The 20,118-nt window shown below is 36.9% G+C and overlaps 1 protein-coding gene across 2 annotated transcripts; it reads left to right on the plus strand.

Annotated features, from left to right (window-relative positions):
• Positions 1-598: 598 nt before the first annotated feature.
• LOC117422827 (divergent protein kinase domain 2A) lies at positions 599-19,819 on the plus strand. 2 transcript variants are annotated; one of them, XM_034038027.3, is made up of 4 exons: positions 599-1,035; positions 5,679-6,529; positions 12,679-12,982; positions 15,955-19,819. In XM_034038027.3, exons 2-4 carry the CDS (start codon positions 5,861-5,863, stop codon positions 16,284-16,286), a joined length of 1,305 nt encoding a protein of 434 aa, XP_033893918.1. In that variant the 5' UTR covers positions 599-1,035; positions 5,679-5,860; the 3' UTR covers positions 16,287-19,819. The 2 variants fall into 2 exon arrangements, with proteins under 2 accessions (XP_033893918.1, XP_058846253.1); XM_058990270.1 differs by lacking the exon at positions 5,679-6,529.
• Positions 19,820-20,118: the final 299 nt, after the last annotated feature.

Genomic DNA, 20,118 nt, shown 5'->3' on the forward strand with positions numbered 1-20,118 from the left:
CTTACGTTGTGTTAGTTTTAATGTACATACTTTAATAATACATGGCAAAGGTTTTTAAAATAACAAACCCTGACATAAAACAGTATCACTGTTCTTTATCAGATTGAAGTCGACGCATGAGAATACCGGCAACTCTTTTGAACAGTGTGCATCCGAGCATTTTGGATTGCATTGGCTGCAAAAGAGAGAGAGAAAAAAAAAAGAAAAACCACTTCCCTAAATAGTTAATGTACTTCACCAATCGTACCATAATGAGATTAATAATATGATGTACACATATTGTATCACATATTGTATCTGTCTGATCGCTACAAATAGCCAATTACCTAAATTTAGCTAGATCGAGCACATTGCGTACAGATTTACACTTACCTGGGAATAATCTTACGTTTATATTCTAACGAGCGCTTTATCGTTGAGAAGCTTTCCTGTGACGTATTTGCAATAAACAGCCAATTTCTGAAGGGAGGGCGGAGTTGTATCCGTACCTAAGATACAAGTAAAATGATCGCTTGGCAACCCTAAGCAACCACCAACGTAAAAGACGCGATACAGTCGCAAAGACTAATCCTGTACTGTTGAAAAAGTCGAGATAGGTTCCATTGTGGTGCTTGTTTGGAAGCAGTCGGAGTCAAACGAGAGAAGAAAAGGAGCAAGTAGCAGGGAGCCGGAGAAGCAATCTGATTGGTTTTTTTTTTTTTTTTTTTTTTTTTAAAACAAGATTAACTTTAATGAGCATAATAAAACTGTCTAACAAAGAAGGAGAAAAATGATCTTGCAAGAAGTGTTGATGGAGGAAGAGTTAAGATGAGGTGTTAATTGAAGAGGGGTTCGTTAGTTTTCTTGGTGACCAGTGACGTTTCATGCGGAAGTCAGTTTACACAGTAACATTTCCAGAAGTTAGACTAAAAGAAGCTTCTGTTTTGTTAACGGCATTCCAAGCATTAAAAGGTCGTATTCAGAGGGCTGACCTGAAGACAACTCTAACTAGTCCCTGATTGAGTGGAATAACAAGTAAAGAAAAGTCGAATGCAGGTTTGTACAACTGAATAAGTTGGCTTGTCCTCAGAGCTTGTTGTGTAATAAGTTAGTTGCTTTTAATACCATTCGATTACTGCCAAATAAATATCGCCAGTGTGTTGTGTGTTTGAAACGAGATACCATGCATGATATGACTTGTCTGAGCAGTTAGCAAGCTTGTTATTCCAGTTCTGGGAATAAATAAATAATGCAAGAACTTTAATTTTATTTATTTATTTATTTATTTATTTATTTATTTATTTTTTAATGTCAGAATGTCCAATTTTAATAATTGTAATATCAATTTGCATTGTAAAAAGTTAAATTGGAACAATCGAACGTTGAACTGGACTTGAACTTAGTATGTCATGTATCTCGTTGTCTTAAAGTTGTTTGGACCCTTCAAGTACTACGTTATTTTCGCAGAAGTGCCCCCTTTTTGCTTTAAATGCTTAGTTTAGCACAGTGATTTTGTTTAAATTTGTGGATTAAATTGCAAGTTATTTATGTATGTATTTATGTTTAACTGTTCCACGCCCCATAGTTGGGATTAGGATAGGACCCTTGTTGTAAATTACTGTATTTGCTCACAATAGCTTGCTTTGTATTGTGAAGAAAAAATATGCTTAAATTACGAGCTATTGGGCTACGTTTTGTGTGTAAAAATTAATATATTAGCTCTGTACAGTACGTTATATGTGATTAACAAAATGTCACCAATTGTAGTAGGGGAGGACATTTGGAAGAATTTGACTTTATAATGCAAACTGTAGTACACATGGCTTGCTTGAGTGGTAGTTATTTATGTTTATTTTAATAATTGAGGGTGTAGCATTCAATATATGCTTGAAAACAGACCATGGGCAGCTGAAGGCTTGGTGCCAGACAACCAGCATGAAATTGAAAGGGTCATTCAGTTCTCCTGCACATGCTTATTCAGACTGAAGCCTTTTTTTGACTAATGTTTACCAAATTAGATGGGTAACTGTGTTTTGGAGCACTGCTGCTCAAGGTCAGCATTGTGTTAACGATGCAGTGCATTGTCTGCTGGTAAAACTATATTCAGATTTACAAGAGAATAGCAAGGTACAAATACAGGACTGGTAATGTGTTCTCCTACTGTGTAAAGTGAAGCACACTGTATTATAATATGCCATTACTGAAGAGAACAGCACCAGGAGCAACGCTTTCCATATGAAGTAGGTCGCTGAAATCAGTATAAGCAAGACAGTGGCTTTACATTTAGTGCGATAAGTGCTTAAGTGTCAGTTCCTGCATGTGATGCATTATTAAGTTAGAAACAGCTGCCGTTGCAAGTGATTTGCTGCACAAAATTGGAACAGTGGAAATTTGAGTTTAAATGACCAGATAATATATAATCCATATTACAAAATAATCCACACAGTAAAAGCAACATTTGCTGTTAATGTGTTTTTTTTTTTTTTTTTTTTAATATTGGTTGGGAGTTCTTGTTGTTAGTGCTAGCTGGTCATCTTTAATACATGTGTGATCAATTTTATAGCCCTGTAACGTCTAACTGCCAGGGTGGGGGTTCATTTAAGAGTGCATTTGAAATTGAGGGGTAGAGGGTATTGTCTCAGCCCGTTGTTCAGTATTGTTTCCAAATGACACCCATATTGCTTTCTGTTCTAGGACCCCACTTCCAGTCTTAAACATTGTACTGTTGCATTGTTTTAAGTAATACAATAGGCCTATTTTGTCAGCATTTGGAAAAACCCTTTTCATCTTGGGTGATCTTTTGACTTCCTTAATAAAAGAGATTAATGGCTTGACATTAAAAACTAAATTATTTCAAGCCATTGTGATCTGGTAAAGTTAATATCAACTCCAAGTTGAGAGATCCTTCTCTGTTTTTATAATGCATATAGTACACTTTTTAACCTGTTGGTCAAAGAACACAGTGTTCAATGAAACACACTTTACTTCTGGGGAAACGTGATTTGAGATGTACATCTTGCTTCCGTGAGTGTCTGGTAAGAAAGAAACTTAATATAAGTCAGCTTGACACAAACGCTTGAAAGTAATGCCATTGTCAGTGGTGAGCTTGTGCAGTTTAATTGATTTATTAATGTGTTTTACAAGCTGATAAACTGTAATTAATTCTGCGAAGTTTTCTTTGGCAAAACATTTCTGTCATTTAACTACAACAAATTGAATTACTGTCCAATTGAGTATTAAAATAAAATGCATGCTGTTTATTAAATACTGCAAGTATTTATTTATTTTTTTCCTTAACCGGACTGCCTCCAAATGAATGTGAAAGAAATGCTTCTAGCAAGCTGGTTGTATTTCCCCCTCCCCTATTATATACTATGAGCCTTCATTATTCTCAGTTTTAATATTGTGAACCCCTCTGTCAGGGTAAGATTCAAGCTAATCTCTGATTTTTATTAAGAACTCACTGATGTACTGAAGTGGTAACCTTGACAACTTTGTGTTTCCCTTTATTGTTGCTGGTGAGAAGTTATTCATTTCTTATTTTTCAAGCTGTAGCTTTCAAGGTAACAGCAACAGTAGCGTCAGTAATTCAGTGTTCAGACAAATAAAGTAAAGAAAAATGGTATTTATGATTGTGATGGGTCAGGTAACTGCATTTTTTTTTTTTTTTAGAGGGTTGTTTTCAAAGTAAACGTACCGTAGGTTTTTAGCTAATGTGGTCTAAGTCTACAGTGAAGACTTTCTTGAGAAACTCAAATTGAAAGGCTAGACATGTAATCTTGTCTGACAGCTCTGGAGCAAGGAACAACTACAGTGTAATAGATTTCTTTTTCAGGAGTATGTGTATTAGGAAGGAAATCGGCTTTGCATAGACAATCTTCAGTAGGCCTATATTGTATTTGGTTCATATTGGAGTATGGGGAGCCAAGGTTTTTATGATTTTACTTATTTATTTTTCACAAGACACATTTTTATTCAGTAAATGGTTAATGTCTGTGCCCGATAGAAAATATATTAAAAGCATAGTTAATTCATCTTTTCATTTTTTGTCACAGAACAAACCTTGTCAATTTCTACAGAAGTAATTGAAAAGTGAATCTCTTATTGTAAGTTCATACAAGCCAGATGGGTAACTCCTTCCAGCTGTGCTTGCGTCACAGGTTGTATGTCATTTGAGAATGATATACTGACACATGCACTGTAAAGCAGCTTTAGTGAATTGATTTCTGCCAATATTCATGGGCAGGGCCCATGCATCTGGTGAGATTATTAAGTATGTTTTTAAACTGGTTTTCAGTGGGCAGGTTTGCTGTGATGAAACGAATTTGGCACTTTCTTGAAAGTGAACTTCATAATAAACATTAAAATACAGCAGGAAGTTTGATTTTAATCCTGGTTTGGTTTTGACCCTGACACATACCTGGTAACCTAAGCTGGATGGTTTGATGGTTGATGGACATGATTATAGGACTGTTATTAAAAACATAAATGGATTTCTGGTCTGTTTGCAGCGTGTCTAGAACCAGTGGAACACAAACTAAAGGACACCCCCTTTATTGATTTAGTAAAGTTGAGTACAATACAACATTTTGAAGGTTACACTTTTTAAAATCAATCTTAACTTGTAGTGTTTTGCTATGCTGTGCCTGTGCTCTGAAGCCTATGCAACAAAAAATATTCTTCCCAGGTTTGCATCCTCCACAATCGGCTTAGGAAGCATGGCAAATAATAATCTAAAGCAGAAACAAAAGGGAATCGTTCAGAACGCATGTAATAAGCAACAATATAGGTGAGCTAAAGGATCCTTTTAAACCTTTGTATTCAGGGTTTGCATTGCAAACGTGTGTGTTGCTTATATTGCCAGTTAAAATCAGGGAAGAAATGTCGCAGTGTCTCCAGGATTATCAGTTTCTAATTATTGGCCTCTTCTTAAAAAAAAACAAAAAAAAAAAAACAAACAAACATACCCATCTGAGAACTTGTACAGCAATTTAGATAGTTTTATTTTTTTTTATGCAAAGGGAGACGTAAAAACTGTTCAAAAATGTTTTAATTTAACTGCTTGCAAAAAAATGCGTGTGGCTTTGCTATTTAGAGAACCCTTCAATGTTCAGACTTGGCATGTGATAACTGCTGTATAGAGGTTGGAATACTAGATTCTCATGTCGTTAATTCTTGCATGGTCAGGCTTCTTGTTGCCTGTAACCAGCCTCATTTCTGTTCTGGTGAAAATTGAATTAGGTTGTAAATGAGATGTCTACAGTAGTGCACATACTGTAGACCTGTCTCCCAAGAATAGATTAAGGATTTCCTAATGTAATTTTAATTAGCTGAAATCACAAGTGTAAGTAATAAACAGGTAATTCACTTGTCTTTTGCCAGATTGATTCTGTAGCTGCAACCCTTTGCTGGTGGATTGAGCAGAGAAAATGGTGGAAAGTGATGAGAATTTCTTGATAAATTTAATGTTGAAATAATCTAAAACTATAACCTGTTCCTGTTTTCTTAAACATTTGACGTCCAACAAAGCACTGTTTTTCTTAAAACATATTGCAGCTACAAAATACAGTATTAAAATCGACAGTGATATCTGGGGACCGGGTTAATTGGGGAGATATGCTGTAACTTACTGTTCACAAATGTAGATATTTTACTGTACCAAGTAGATAGATTAAATCTCTTATATTCTTTTTTTCTAGGCTGCTGCGATATTTTCCCCAAGGCTGGTTTGCTGATGACTTGAGAACATGGGGCACATAAGTAACATCTGGAATCCTGAATCTCTTTTTGTCTGAACTTAATATGAACAAGAAGAGCTGCTTTATTAGATCATGATGCTGGAGCACTGAGGCACCGGCAGAACATTAGTCAGCCTCATAACATGTTCTGTGAAACCATGCTGCGCTTCCTTTCTCTCAAATTTGGACGCCTGTACAGATGTCTGAAGTTATTGTTTGTAGTAAGCTTGTTCGTCATCTTGTTGATGAACACCCACAACTTGCTTGCCTCCTTCCAGAAAAATGAACTGACGGACCGTCGCTTCATAAACCTTAACAAGTGCCCGGCTTGCTTTGGCAACAGCTGGTGCCGCAAGTTTATGAATGGGCAGATAACATTTGAGTCATGGGGTCGTTTGAGATTCCTGGACTTTCTTAATGTAAAAAATGTGTATTTTGCACAGTATGGGGAACCAAGGGAAGGTACCAGACGGATTGTTCTCAAGCGATTGGGTTCAAATCAAGAGCTGGCGGATATTGACCAGAAGATATGTAAGCGCGCTACAGGGCGACCACGATGTGACCTCATACAGGCAATGTACAAGACAGAGTTCTCCCGGTTAAATGGGGATGTAAGGTTGCTGACTCCTGAGGTTGTAGAAGGGTGGTCTGATCTAGTGCACTGCCCTTCTCAAAGACTCCTGGACAGAATTGTAAGGAGATATGCAGAAACGAAAGATTCCGGGAGCTTTCTTCTCAAGAACTTGAAGGATACTGAACGTATGCAGCTGTTAATGACGCTGGCTTTCAACCCGGAACCCCTTGTTCTTCAGGTAGGTTGTCTGTCTGTCTGTCTCCTTTCTTTTCTTTCTTTCTTTCTTTCTTTCTTTCTTGCCCTTACAATTTTTAGTTGGATAAAAATAACGGAAGCAGTACCATTTCCTAATTTGTATGAAGCAGGACTTCATCTGTGACTTGGAAAGGCATTTCTGTAAATATTGGCAGAACAAGTACATCCTTGTGAAATTAAAGTCCCAGGATATTTTGGGGTTGCAAGATTTGCAGCATTTTCTTGGCTTTGGAAAGTGTGCTGACATTTACCGAGCATGGCTTATAACGAACCTTGTGTTTTTAACACTTTTGTAGTACTAAACTGTTCAGAGAAGCAAAACTCAAAATTACATCTGACAAAATATCACCACAAATTGCTGTAATGGCACCTAGCATGCTGGCAGAACTTAAGACATTTTCTTTTTATTTTTTATTTGTGTGGACATGCTATATTCCTTAGTGAAGAGCAGGGAGTCCAGTCATACTGGGATGAATACTGAAGTAAGACAGAGGTGCTTCTAAGGTTAACACAGTGCAGAAATACAGATGTGTCTAAAAGGTAAATTGAAATTCAGTTTACAGCACAGTAGATGTTCTTGTGTTAGGAATTGTAACAGCTTGAAACCCGAGTGTGCTATAAAATGTATGACCCGATCAACTTTTGTAGTTAATTTATGAATAGCAGCCTCTTAGGATGAGCATATAGTGTTGTATTGCTTATGACCTTTTAATGACATTTGTTTACCGAGTTGGAAAACTTCCAAAGATTAGACCTTGTGTATAATGGTGTACAGTCTGTTTATTTCTTTGGAGTAATGTGAAGAAAGATGAGTGCAAATGCAAGACTTGGGGGGGGGGGGGGGGGGGGGATTGCTGTTTTTTGCTTTTTTCTTTTACTCTTAAAATTCTAAAGTTGTCCAGCATTCCAGACAGTTTATCCCCCCCTGTACAAATGTGCATGCATCTTTGTACCAACTGTGCATGCATTCAAAGTGACAGCAACCAGTAATATTTACTATAGGCAGCTGCATGCCCTTCACGCAATACTACTGTAGTGTTTAAAGCAGGCGTCTTTGTGCTAAGTTCATGAGTATGCTGACTCTCTTTTTCTGTGCAAAAAATTTACACATAGAAGTTATGAATTATATTTGGTACAGTACATGACAGGGCTTGAAATTCAGCGCAGGATCGCCGGAATCGTGCTTTTCCAAAGTTGCTGCCAGCATATCTGCAACTTTAAGTGTGGGAAAATCCTGCTGAGATATTTTAAGACACCAAGCTAGTGTATTTTTCACCCAATTTAGAATTCCTGAAACGGAAACAGTCTCTAAGGAAGTGGGTGTCAGTGACGAAAACACTATGAGCTGCATTCTAGAGTAGTTCTGGATAAAATAAATAAATAAAAGTAGTGCTGGATGTTTTAAGTGCGTGAGACTTTATTCTCTCGTACGTGATTCTCGGCCGCTATCTTTAAGGATTAGGGCCTATAGAAACTCTGTACACTGCAGTAAGTAAACAGTTTTGAAAAACGATATTAAGTCTGTCTATCTATTTTTTTTTACCATATTCTCATCTCAACCACATATAGTATGCCTGATCCTGTTACATAATATGAAAGGACATTTTGTGGCCTTTCATTTGATATGTTACATGCATGCAGTACAAACTATCCAGTAGTTAAACATACATAAATGAAAACAGTGAAAAACAGGCAGAAATAGGGCTGAGTGTAAAGAGTTTAAAAAAAAAAGAAAGAAATGGAGTGCTGGTTTAAAAGAAAAGCACCTTTTTCTTCATGCATCCTTCAGTAATGTGTTCCGAACCTTCGAAGGTCAAAATGTACCCTTCGTTGCAGCCCTAGAAGCAAGCAGCGTCGGCTCATCTCCCCCATCCTCTGACCGGTAGCAGAGCAGAGAAAATATGGAGAAATTGATCGTTGAAGTGGGTAAATACCCAGAATCGTATGATCCTGAAAATGAAAAATATAAAGATAGTGAACACCGATGGATTTTGATATTTATGGTCGATGTTTACTAAACACCACATTTCTGAAACAATCTGTCTGATTTTATAATAATAATTTGATTAAATAAATTCAGTTTTAAAAACTAAAGCAAAACACAGTCAAAAGCTTAAATTGCTATTGGCTGGCAGGTATGTTTTAGGCTAGTATCAGAGTGACAGGGGCAAAAATAATGGCTGTTACTTAAGGGGTGCAGTTAACGGAGTCCAGCGATACACAGGGGATCAAAAAACACTAAAATTGATTTGGTTTTCACAATCGCAGTTCGTGATGTATGCTTGTAAAATGATGTACCAACTGTACAACAAAACATTATCACTTATTTAAAAAAAAAAAAAAAAGTGATCGCTTCCGTCTCTGCATGGGTTGATGATCTGTACCGCCCAACTGATAGATTTTCCAAATACAACAGTTGCTTTATGTGCATTTACAAAAACCAAAAAAAAAAAGATTGTTTAGACTGATTCTTGGAAAAACAGTAGTGCTTTTTATTTATCTTGGATGGAGACTTGCCAACACTGACCGTGGCAGGCAGCAGGTCACACCGCGGGGCTACAGCACCCTCCCCCACAACAACAATAAAACAGTTACAGCAATTAATACATGCTTAGGCAGTAAACACGAAGATTATTAACAAACAGAATGTTGACACATTTTCTTCCTTTTGATTCGCTTAATAAACGATTAACGCAAACTTTTCTTCCTTTTTTTTCATTAGCTTATGTTCGGTGGGGGGGGGGGGCATTTTTGTTTTAATTGTATGTTTGTATATATGACAAAGTGCCATTTAATAAAATACAAAACGTTCAGCAACTTGACAGAGGAGCAAGCTGCTGAAGAGACAGAAGAAGAAAATGAAACCGTGCTATCTCCACATCACAACGGCGCAAAAGAAAACACGATGATGATCCCATTGGGGAATACCTGATTGGCATGTTTACAAAATAAAAGCATCAGTACACGGGATGAGGATCAGCCGTTTTTGCTCAGCTAGCTTGCGCCATTGAAATGCCTCCCACCCCAGAAGAAAGCACAAGTAAAACTAGGCATACAGCAGCTCATTTATGAAGCTGTTTTCTCCAGCAGCTCCTGTGCAATCCCTCCCACTCCCAATGTTCCCCCCGAACCCACCATCACATAATTGTACCCAGAAATCAGATTATTAAATGAGTAACCACAATCTGTGAAAATGAAATGTCAAACTGTATAACTGTACGGGTTTGTAAGATGTCTAATAAATATTCGTTTAACTTGCTTTTATATTTTATTTTTGGTACAAGTTACAAAAAGTTTTGTGTGATTTACCTTAAACAGCCAGTCTCTCTCGAGGGCTGATGGCTTCTCTCCAGTTGGTATTTTTTTTATGCAGCTTTGCTCCCATTAGTTTCATTTTATGCAGCTTTTATGCAGCTTTGGTCCCATTAGTTTCATTTCTTGAACTAAACGGTGGTACTACCCAAACCTTTTTATTTTGGTTAATTTCATGTACCCACTTTCTCCTTTTTTTAGTTTTTGTTTTCTATTCAAGAATATCAGCAAAAAAGCCTGTTCCTCATCAATCATGTCCATTTTTCCCCTGCTTCTGTAGTGTCTATAAACCCCCAAAAAAATCACTTGCCGCGTCTGCCGCAGCTTGTGGTGGATTATGGCAGGAAGTACACTTGAATCTCCAATTGGAATATTTGAATATCTCTTTCCCAGCATTCTTTCAGGGCTGTTGTGATTAAAACACATTCCACTCGGTGTATGACAATGGATATGGATAGAGACTAAAGGTCAGGTTCGAGACGCAAGACAAGAGACGGTTAGTATACATGGAATGTGCAAAACAGACGGGCGCACTCCAGTCTCAGTGAATTAATATTTGCCATACCCATTTCACTTCATGTTTACAAACCATTCGATCTGGTATGACATTTATCTTTCATTATGGTCCCCAGGGATGTTTTGTTTTTGTTCACAAAAAAATAACTTTCCTTTTATTTACAGTAACATGAATGCTCTGTTTGTCGGCAGCGTCCTGGAATGAGTGTCCTGCACAGAACAAATGTGTAAAACATGTGGAGTTCGTTCTTAGTAACTGGCGCCGCATTTAACCTGTCACAATATGGGAAGAGCATATGGCAGAGACATCGTGGTAAACAAGGTCACAGCTGGATAGATGGTTTTCTCATTAATATTTTTAATATTTCAGCAGGCAGAGAGAAACAATAAAGTTGCTTACTAGGCGATTACTTTATTGAATTCCAGAAATGCATGATGAGCTTGTAGGCTTACATTGTACAGATATGACTTTATTTTTTTTTTTGACAATTGAATATGAGGCCTGACCCTGCAGTAAGACAGTCTTATAACTGCTATCATACATCATTGAGGATAACTAGTGTATATATTCCCGTGATCACAGCTGGCCTTTTTAAGAGGCAGAAGAAAGTTATGTGGGTAGTTGTTAACAAATCTGTTGGCGTAATTCATTATTAAGCATCCTGTGAAGAGAGCTTCTGTTTTTTTGTAAACCAACTGACGTGACTTCAGCTGCTAAATAACTCAACAATTTCACACTCCAACTTCGTATTTTTAGTGTTACAGAAACTCCCCGGGGAAAATCAAACGGTAGCCTTGACTACATGTAATAGATGGCTGCCTTATTGGAGTCATGTGAGCTGAATGGTCTTGAAGATGAAAAGGCCACATAATGATTAAAAAATTAGATTGAAACCCATCCACTGAATGAATTCCTTGCTAGCCTTTGAGAAATATTGCTTAAAATCAGTATGAAATGTGACGTGCAGTACTTCTTGGAAACTGCTGAAAATTCTAGCAGCACTGTAATTAAGGATATTGAAACTAGATGGGATTTCCTCCTTTAGCAGAGGTTTAATGCACAGCATCATTTGAGAAAAGTTCACTCATGCATGTTGAGTATTTTAAGATCTATGCATGTACAATACTGCTACCGTGCTCAGCTTTCCTAGTAGTCTGCCACATGCTTTGTAAGCACAGCATTTTGTTTGGTTTTTATTATGGGTGGTTAGTCTTGTCTGCTGTCCCTAGTGACTGCTCATCTCTAAGGAATGCTTCAGATCAGCACTATATTAGTGCTATCTGTTTTGTGAGTTCAAACAGGTTGTAGGAGTTTGTAGTCTATCATGTTTAAGTTCTCTAAGAACACCAGAGAGAAATTTTATATGACTTGCTTACTTGTAAGAGGAATCATGTCGGCAGAGTCTTGCAGTATTTAATAATCCAAGAAAGAAATCCATTAACATAAATGCTAAATAACTGGTATAAATAATGGAATTTAAGGCGCTGTAGTTGTATGAAACTGCGTGATGTCGCAATTGTAAATATATTAGTACCGTATGCTTGAATAAACGTTAGATTTGTTCAATTTGTTGAGCCTTGTAGTGGAAAATTCTTTGCTTGTGGCTTGATAAAGTGACTGTTGTTAAACTGCAGCAATATCTGTTTTGATCAAACTTTAAAAGTTGCCCGTTACCAGACTAGTTAAGTAGCAATATGCATGTAACACATTGATAGCTTTGAATTCACAGGTAGGTCAGTTCAAGGTTTGATTGTTTCTATCAAATATTTATTTTGGTTTCTCCTTTCATCTCTAATTGCCTTGGGTTGGTTAAGATGTAAAGTAGCATTAATGACCCAAATGCTCTGGAGACTTTCAGAAATTTCGCTGAATGTGACTACATCAACAAAGTCTCTCTCTCTCTCTCTCTCTCTCTCTCTCTCTCTCTCTCTCTCTCTCTCTCTCTCTCTCTCTCTCTCTCTCTCTCTCTCTCTCTCTCTCTCTCTCTCTCTCTCTCTCTCTCTCTCTCTAGAGATAGAGATATTATCTATCTATGTATCTATATAATGTTACATTTTTTTATTTTTTATGGTGCAGTATAAAGTGTAATTGCATTTTAATACATGCAGTATAATTTACTTGTAATACTGTAGGCAACCTGTGTCACGGGGGGGGGGGGGGAATTAGTGAATACCTTATTAAAACCAGTACACTATTCCCTAACTGTAAAAAAATATTATTGGAGCATTTGTCATACTGTCATACTGCTATGAACTGGATTAAATTACTGAAAATAATCCTGTGCATTTCTGTTTTATCGACAGAGTTTTCCTTCAGATGAGGGCTGGCCTTTTGCAAAATACTTAGGAGCCTGTGGGAGAATGGTGGCAGTAAATTATGTTGGAGAAGATCTCTGGAGCTTCTATAATGCCCCCTGGGAAAAACGTGTAGACCTGGCCTTGCAATTAGTGGAAATTGCAGAGCAGCTTACCAACAACGATTTTGAGTTTGCACTCTACCTCCTTGACGTCAGCTTTGACAACTTTGCCGTTGGACCTCGGGATGGGAAGGTCATTGTTGTGGATGCTGAGAATGTTTTGGTGGCAGACAAGAGATTAATAAAGCAAAGTAAGTGTGTGGAGGGTGAGGGAGGGGGTTATCCAATTAAGTACATCATTTATACTTCTATACAAAGACTGGGCTTTTAGATGTATTCCTGCCTGCTGCTCGTCTCAATTTTCTTAAATGCTACTGTAGAAGAATGCAGTTGCACTAACCAATCCGTGATGCACACAGTTTTTTTTGTTAAATATTTACTTTAGTTATGAAAGCGTTAATCTTATCTAAAATTAATTTAGTTGACATTTAAGGTAAGTAAACTCATTACTTTAATAGACTACAGGCACAGTACAGTACCAGCCTGCTGGGAGTATTGGCATACAGTGATTTGTCAAGAAATAGACATCAGTAAATTCCACACTACAAGTTAGCATTCAGTATACATGCTGCGAAATGCATAATCAATATTTGAATGCAGGCAGCAGATACATGGTGTTTTGATCAAGATGATCTTGTACCTAGATGTGTCATTGGGGTTAAATGTTCGCAGTGCTATGCCCTATAGTTCTCTTGAATACAAATGTTTTAACTGTACAGATGCAAGTTTTATCCCTCCTGAAATATGCTTGCCGTTGTATCACTCTTCAAAACAAGCCACTGCACTCTGGCTGCTATCCATAGCAGTGGGAGGCATTGAATTACAAGTTATCTTGCAGCTCATGAAGCAAAGAAGACAAACGGTGTTGCCTTTACTCCATATGGTTTTTGATGGAGCATTACTTCTGGTTCGCCATTGGATTTGTCCTGTAACTACAGTCAATTTGTCTAACAATGACTAACTAGTATTTTTTTCTTCTTCTGCTATGTGTCCTTTTGCATCTAGAGTGGATTTCTGCTTGGTAAATTCGATTCATTTTTACATTTTGATCTGTTTTGTACTAGCGCCAGTGACCGGAGGTCAGTGCTGCTGGTATTGTACACAAAGAGAAACTGGATACTGATGATTTTCTTCAAAGCAGCACATCCCTGAATCTGTGGGCAAAATAACTGAGAACTGTACACTACAGTGTAAAATCATTAGCATAACAAATGTTTGTTTTTTTGGCTATAGTACAAAGCTTAGAGTTTTGACAGCAGATGGACATAATGTTGCTCATGTGTGCAGTAGCTGCTGCTGTAATGAGTTGCACATGTGTGCTACAGTGTGGCTGTCCAAAATGTAAAACATGAAGTCTGAGCCAAAAGCAACATCAATATTAACATTTTAAATGTGACGTTAGAATATAGGATTTACCAAATGCATTCACTGCTCATAAATAATTGGAATGCCCAGATACACATTTGCCTAACCTAATATGACTAAAGTATACTGCCCAAAATACAATTCTACTGAACAATAAACCATGGCATGCCGACAGTATAACTGTTTAGAATGCAGTTCTTTGTTTTACCAGGATAAAGCTCTTTGAGATCTGGGTCTTGTTTCTCACTGGGCACTTGAGCACAGCAGCAGTACACATCCATTGTTAATCCTGCACTCAAATTAAGTGCAGGGAGGTTAAAAACCTAGTTAAGATTGTAGTAACAATTGAGTCAGCAGACAACAAACAGAGTTCCCTAATAATGGGCCCCTGTTACTGTAGTTTATGGAAAGATTTGACCAGAAACCAAACTATCCTTTAGCTGCCCTACTGTAGGGTGGGAGTGGGGAGGCTTTGTTTAAACAGACAGGGCTGTGAATAAGAATCCATATTAAAAGAACCTTGGTGTATCAATAAGGTCATTGCAGTCGTATGCTTTCACTTCCTGCAAAGTCCTGCTGTACATAAACTGTGCTCCTGCTGTGTCCTGTAGCTAGTTTGATGTGACTGCGTCAGTTTCACTTGACTGGTTAAGACACAAGTAAATGTCCTATGTAATTTTTATTAAGTAGTGTACTCTGACAGGGGTGGCTGTTTTCAATGCAATGATTACAGTAATTACACAGTTTGTGAAGTGAATTGTCTTTTAAAATTTGCAGATTTCATTTCTGGGACAGCATGTCCTTGGTGGGGGTGGGCACTCTGTTTTGCTTAAAGTGCAGTCCTGCAAAGCAGGGTGGGGTATTATGTTATTTTGTAGCTCTGATTGCTTGTTGGTCCTTTTTGGAGGTTTTATTGATTTACTTGTTACTGTAAATCAAAAGGATTAAAATAATTGAAATGCCTCGATTTCCTGTGCTTGTATGTCTATCCATAAAATCATTTGAGATTGATCACTGGAACGGTTGTGGGGGGAAACTTGGCATTGCATGATATATCAAGGGAATTGTTAACGAGCGAGTTGATTGTTTCACTACAGCCTGTGCAATGCAAAATACTGTAACAAGATTACCCCTGTCTTGATTGTTCAAAGTCCTGCTTTCTGCATCTGTTGCTGAGCTGGCACGGTAAATCTCCCGTGAATTAAATTAAACCTGGTCAAAGAACAGCTTGATTTGTTCAATAGTCATTACTTAATAACCTAATAGGAGTCCTGTTGCTACATGCTGTCTAGTTTTACAGCTGAGGCCTGAAAATATTAATGTATTATGATAATGTAATATATAACATGTATTCCAGTTATGAAGGTAAATCGTGGTCTACTGTAACCAATTTAAAAACGATTTACTGTTTGTTTAAAGGTACTGTACTATGTTGAAGTTTTGCCTCTGAGGGGCACTGGTTCTAAATGCAGATTCCAACTTGGCAATTTGACAGTAATCATTATCATTGATTTTCCCCATGTAATTGTCTTGTATATTAAGAGGTCAGTGAATCTAAAATTGTTTTGTCACATGCCTGGCTTGTATGCAAGCCTCAGAAAATGATATTCTATTCAGTTCTGTTGGGACCTGATCCGCTTTAGGGGTTTTTAATGTATTCAGTTATTGTGCACTTGCTGTACATGCAGGTAGCACTTCAGGGGGTAACTCTTTACAGTAATGTTCTGTGTTTTCCATGTCGTTTTTATGGTATACCCTTGTTTTAAGGTGTGTTTTAATTAGATTTTTCTCTCCACAGATAAACCTGAGAACTGGGACGTGTGGTACGAGAGCAGGTTTGAGGACTGTGATAAAGAAGCATGTCTGTCATTCTCCAAAGACATTCTCTGTTCACGAGTCAATGTGGATCACAACTATTATGCCATCTGCCAAAACCTCCTCTCTAAGCATGCCACATGGCGTGGCACAACCGGGGGTTTACTGCATGACCCTCCAACAGAAATAGCCAAAGATGGACGACTTGAAGCCATGCTTGATGAGTGTGCCAACCCAAAAAAGCGTTATGGTAGATATCAGGCAGCTAAAGAACTTCGAGAATACCTTGCACAACTTGGCGGTAATGCGAGGTAGTTAATGGAGCTGATGTGCTTTTTGCTGTCTTTCTGTTTTCATGTATACTGGTTGGCAGAAAGAGTTGGAGAACTGAGACACACAGACAGTAAAAGCTGATAATCCTTCTACTTGTCCCTGACAAAAGTTGGTTTATTATTAATTATTATTATTATTATTATTATTATTTGCATAGAATCGCAATAGAGTTCTGTAAACAAAGGCTGATTTATTTGATTTACAGCTTCCTCTTGGCTTTCTTTTTCTTTTTCCTGAGGGAGGGTCAGCTGAAGATCAACTTGTCGATGGCTATAATGCATAGTGACATACTTATTGATGGCACACGTGTCCCAGAGCAGTCAGCATTGTTCCAGCATTTCTATTACAAGTTGTAAAGTTGATGTCTTTTATGGAGGAAGCATACTAACTGGTGGTCCATTTTTAAATCTCAAGACTTTGAGCACACTTTGGATTTTTATGTTTTGGGGGGGAATTAACAACATTTTGTTTCCGTAATACAGAAAGTATTGGACATTTGTTAATTTTGGATTGTTGTATAAAATATTAACGTACTGTACATTTTATTAGCTTCATCCTTGCTGGATTCTGATAGAAGTAATCGTTTTACTGTACTATTATACACCTACAGTATTTTAATGCAGACTACTTCTAAAATTGGTAGACAAGGATGGTGCAAATAACAGAACTATCATTTATTTATTTTTGTTTAAGATCTCTCTTGTAAGTCATTGGATACGCTATTATACAAGATGCCGTGGAACATGTTCTGTTCTCAGTGTTTACTGTAAGTGTCCCGCGATATGGGTAATCAAGTTGAAGTGGAGGCAGTGCCCCTTGTATAAAGCAGTAGGAAACGTTTATTTTGAATGGGTAAAAGACCCTTCTGTTGTACAGTAGTTGCACATATACCAAAGAATCTGGTTATATGTATAATATACCATAGTTGTACAAGTTTTTTTTTTTTCTTATAAGAAAATATCACTTCATTAGAAAATCCTGGTAGAAGCATATAACAAGGGTTTTGTAAAATGTATACAACATTGTTTATTTACACTTAATTCACCAATTAAAAAATTTGATCAATAAGAGATCAGCTGGTCATAAATGTTGTGTTTTCTTTGCAGTGGAATTGCATTGCATTTTGATTGGCTCTGGTAAATGGCTGATGTTTTAAAGTTCCAACTGGATTCATTGACGTACAACAAGACTAACTTTAAAGGAAGATTGAATCATTGTACTAAACTTCTATAATGCCTCTAATGTGGTTATTTTACTATTCTGGTAATTTCAGCAGGTTGGATGAGAAACACATAGGTAATTCACTGCACTTTTTTGTGTGTTTAAATTCATATTGGGGCACTATAGCTGCCATGTGCACTGCACAATCAAGACCAAGTGTTGCTTAATGGCAGGTCTGATAACATGCAAAAAGACTGTAGGAAGTATGTGTTCCCCTTTTTATAAGTGGACTTAAAATATAAAGATGTCTTAAAAAAGGAGGGGACTAACCCAGGGGAAAGATAAGTTGATAGAAAGCAATAAAGCACATTCCAACATTTAAGTATACATGTTCCCTTTCTTTATTGTTCTAGATGTTGGTTTACATTGTCTATTCTTACACTCCTTTTTGCTCCATTTATGATGCAGTTGCAGAATATTTTCCAATGCGATTTGGAGATTTGTATGTGCAAAAATAACTGTCTGCTTTTGTACTGTAATTTTTTTCATTTGAGTATTGTATCAGCAGTGTCTGATTTTTACTGTGCCTTTCATAAAAGTTTTGTTTTATTTATATTTAGTGGGTTTAAATATTTAAAAAATATATATATATATATAATATACTTAACAAAAGCGTGTGTGCTTTTTTTATGTATAGGAATTATAAAATAGATAAGCATAAAAAGTTAGCAGTTATTCAAAGTAATAAAGCCAAAAGAGAATTCACTGTAGTTAGTCATTTTCATTCATTTGGAATCTATTACATATTTATTTATTCTCACCATATGAAAAGGGCTTGGGTCTGTATTAAACTGCCAAATTTTATTTTGCCACCAAACCAGAACACACATCCTTCATGAATGCCTTAGAGTATGAATTTACATTTCATGTTGACTCTCTGGCTGGAGCTGTGGCTCTGAGTTTTGCTGAACAAATTCATTTTCCATACATAAATAAGAACACACTAGTTACTACAGTAGCAGTTTCCCATATTTAAAAAGAAAAAAAACAGACAGACTTGTGTCACGAGTGCAAGTGTGCTGTAAAGTCTCTTGCAATAACAGTTTGTCTAGTTGATTAAAAGATTTGGTTCGGGATCTCTTATTTGTTGGTAAAGCACATTAAGAATCTGACAATGCAATATTCCGATCTGTCGCTTCATTTTACTATTCTTAATACTGGTCCTGGTTTTCCACTTTCACAGCTGTTTCACAAGACGTGAACATGTACTGCCTTTTATTAATCCAAAGCCTTTGTTTTGTATGTATTAATTTCCTACAGTATATAGATATGTGAAATCTTGTAAGCATTTTTATTTTTTTTTAAAGCGCTGCAAGAAAATATTCTGTTAGCTTTTCAGTCAGAAAGCAAATTGAAATGTCTGTGCCAATGACAGATGTGTATAGGAGAGTTTATGTATCTGTATTAAGAGGAGAGCTTTTGACAGAACAAATAATCTGCTGTTAAGCACACATCAGATCGATAAACACCTACGAGGTACAGTACATAGGAAACGATATTTAATTTACACAAAGTATGATTTATTAACCGCAAAAACCTTTTGTGTATTACGTGGACTGTATTAAAAAGTGATTTATTGTATACTGTAGTGGCCAAACGGTGCCTTCCTATAGTTACAGTATTGCAGATATTGAGGGGGGAAAAAACTAAACAATATATTTTAGTGTCATTAATGTTTAAACTCTCAACTAAAGTGATTAATTGCTGAGCTGTAATTGAGTAGTCCAGGTCAATTTATTATGAGTTGTACAAATACTGGCTTGTCAATGCAGCATCAGTCTGAAGACAAATCAGCACAACTTAATTTTATTTGTGCAAAGTAAGCACAAAAAACTTCCCAAGGAAGATGCTAGTAGGAGAAATGCAAAATAAGCATTATAACCAAATTGCAGGCATGTCAAATAGTTTTTGTGATGGGAGGAGACGCACCGAACATAGCTGTGCCCAGATGAAAATGGACAAGCTAGCCAAGCAGAAACGTGTCATTAATCTCACAATATCCCATTTATTATTGCTTTAGGTGGCTCAGTTTAAATCAAACTCAGGCAGGTGTCTTTATTTAAGACACAAAACCACGGAACGTCCTTTTACAAAAGGAAAAAAAAAAAGCAAGGCTTGACTATTATTTTCTGGGTCTCTCTGCTGTGTTTTACTGATGTAAAGTCTATTTCATGGTCTGCCAGCTCCCACCCCCCCATTTTTTTTTTTTTCAAGTGAAATAATCTATATTTCTTTGTGAAATTTAATCTGTTCACTGTTGCTTATGGTTTGTAAATAACAATGAAATACGGATCTCTGCTGGTGTTTGCAATTTATTGTTTTTCTGATGGAATTTCCAAGTATCACCACCAAGGGAGATATTAAAATTATAAAATGGAAATGCTGAAAGGCTGACGGGGTTATTTTAGCCACTAGTCCAAACCAGCCGAGTTGGTTTATGTTTAATGAAATCCATTATATGAAAGGCGGCCATGCCTCCCATCTTTCATAAGGCACTGTAAGTAATGTCTGTATAATGGCTCCAGATACTGGAATACACCGGTTCTAGTATATTCTTTATTTTTTATTTATTTGTTGCTTTTTTTTGGCACCA

Source organism: Acipenser ruthenus, chromosome 17 (genome assembly GCF_902713425.1).
Source record: "Acipenser ruthenus chromosome 17, fAciRut3.2 maternal haplotype, whole genome shotgun sequence".
Classification (NCBI taxonomy): Eukaryota; Metazoa; Chordata; class Actinopteri; order Acipenseriformes; family Acipenseridae; genus Acipenser; species Acipenser ruthenus.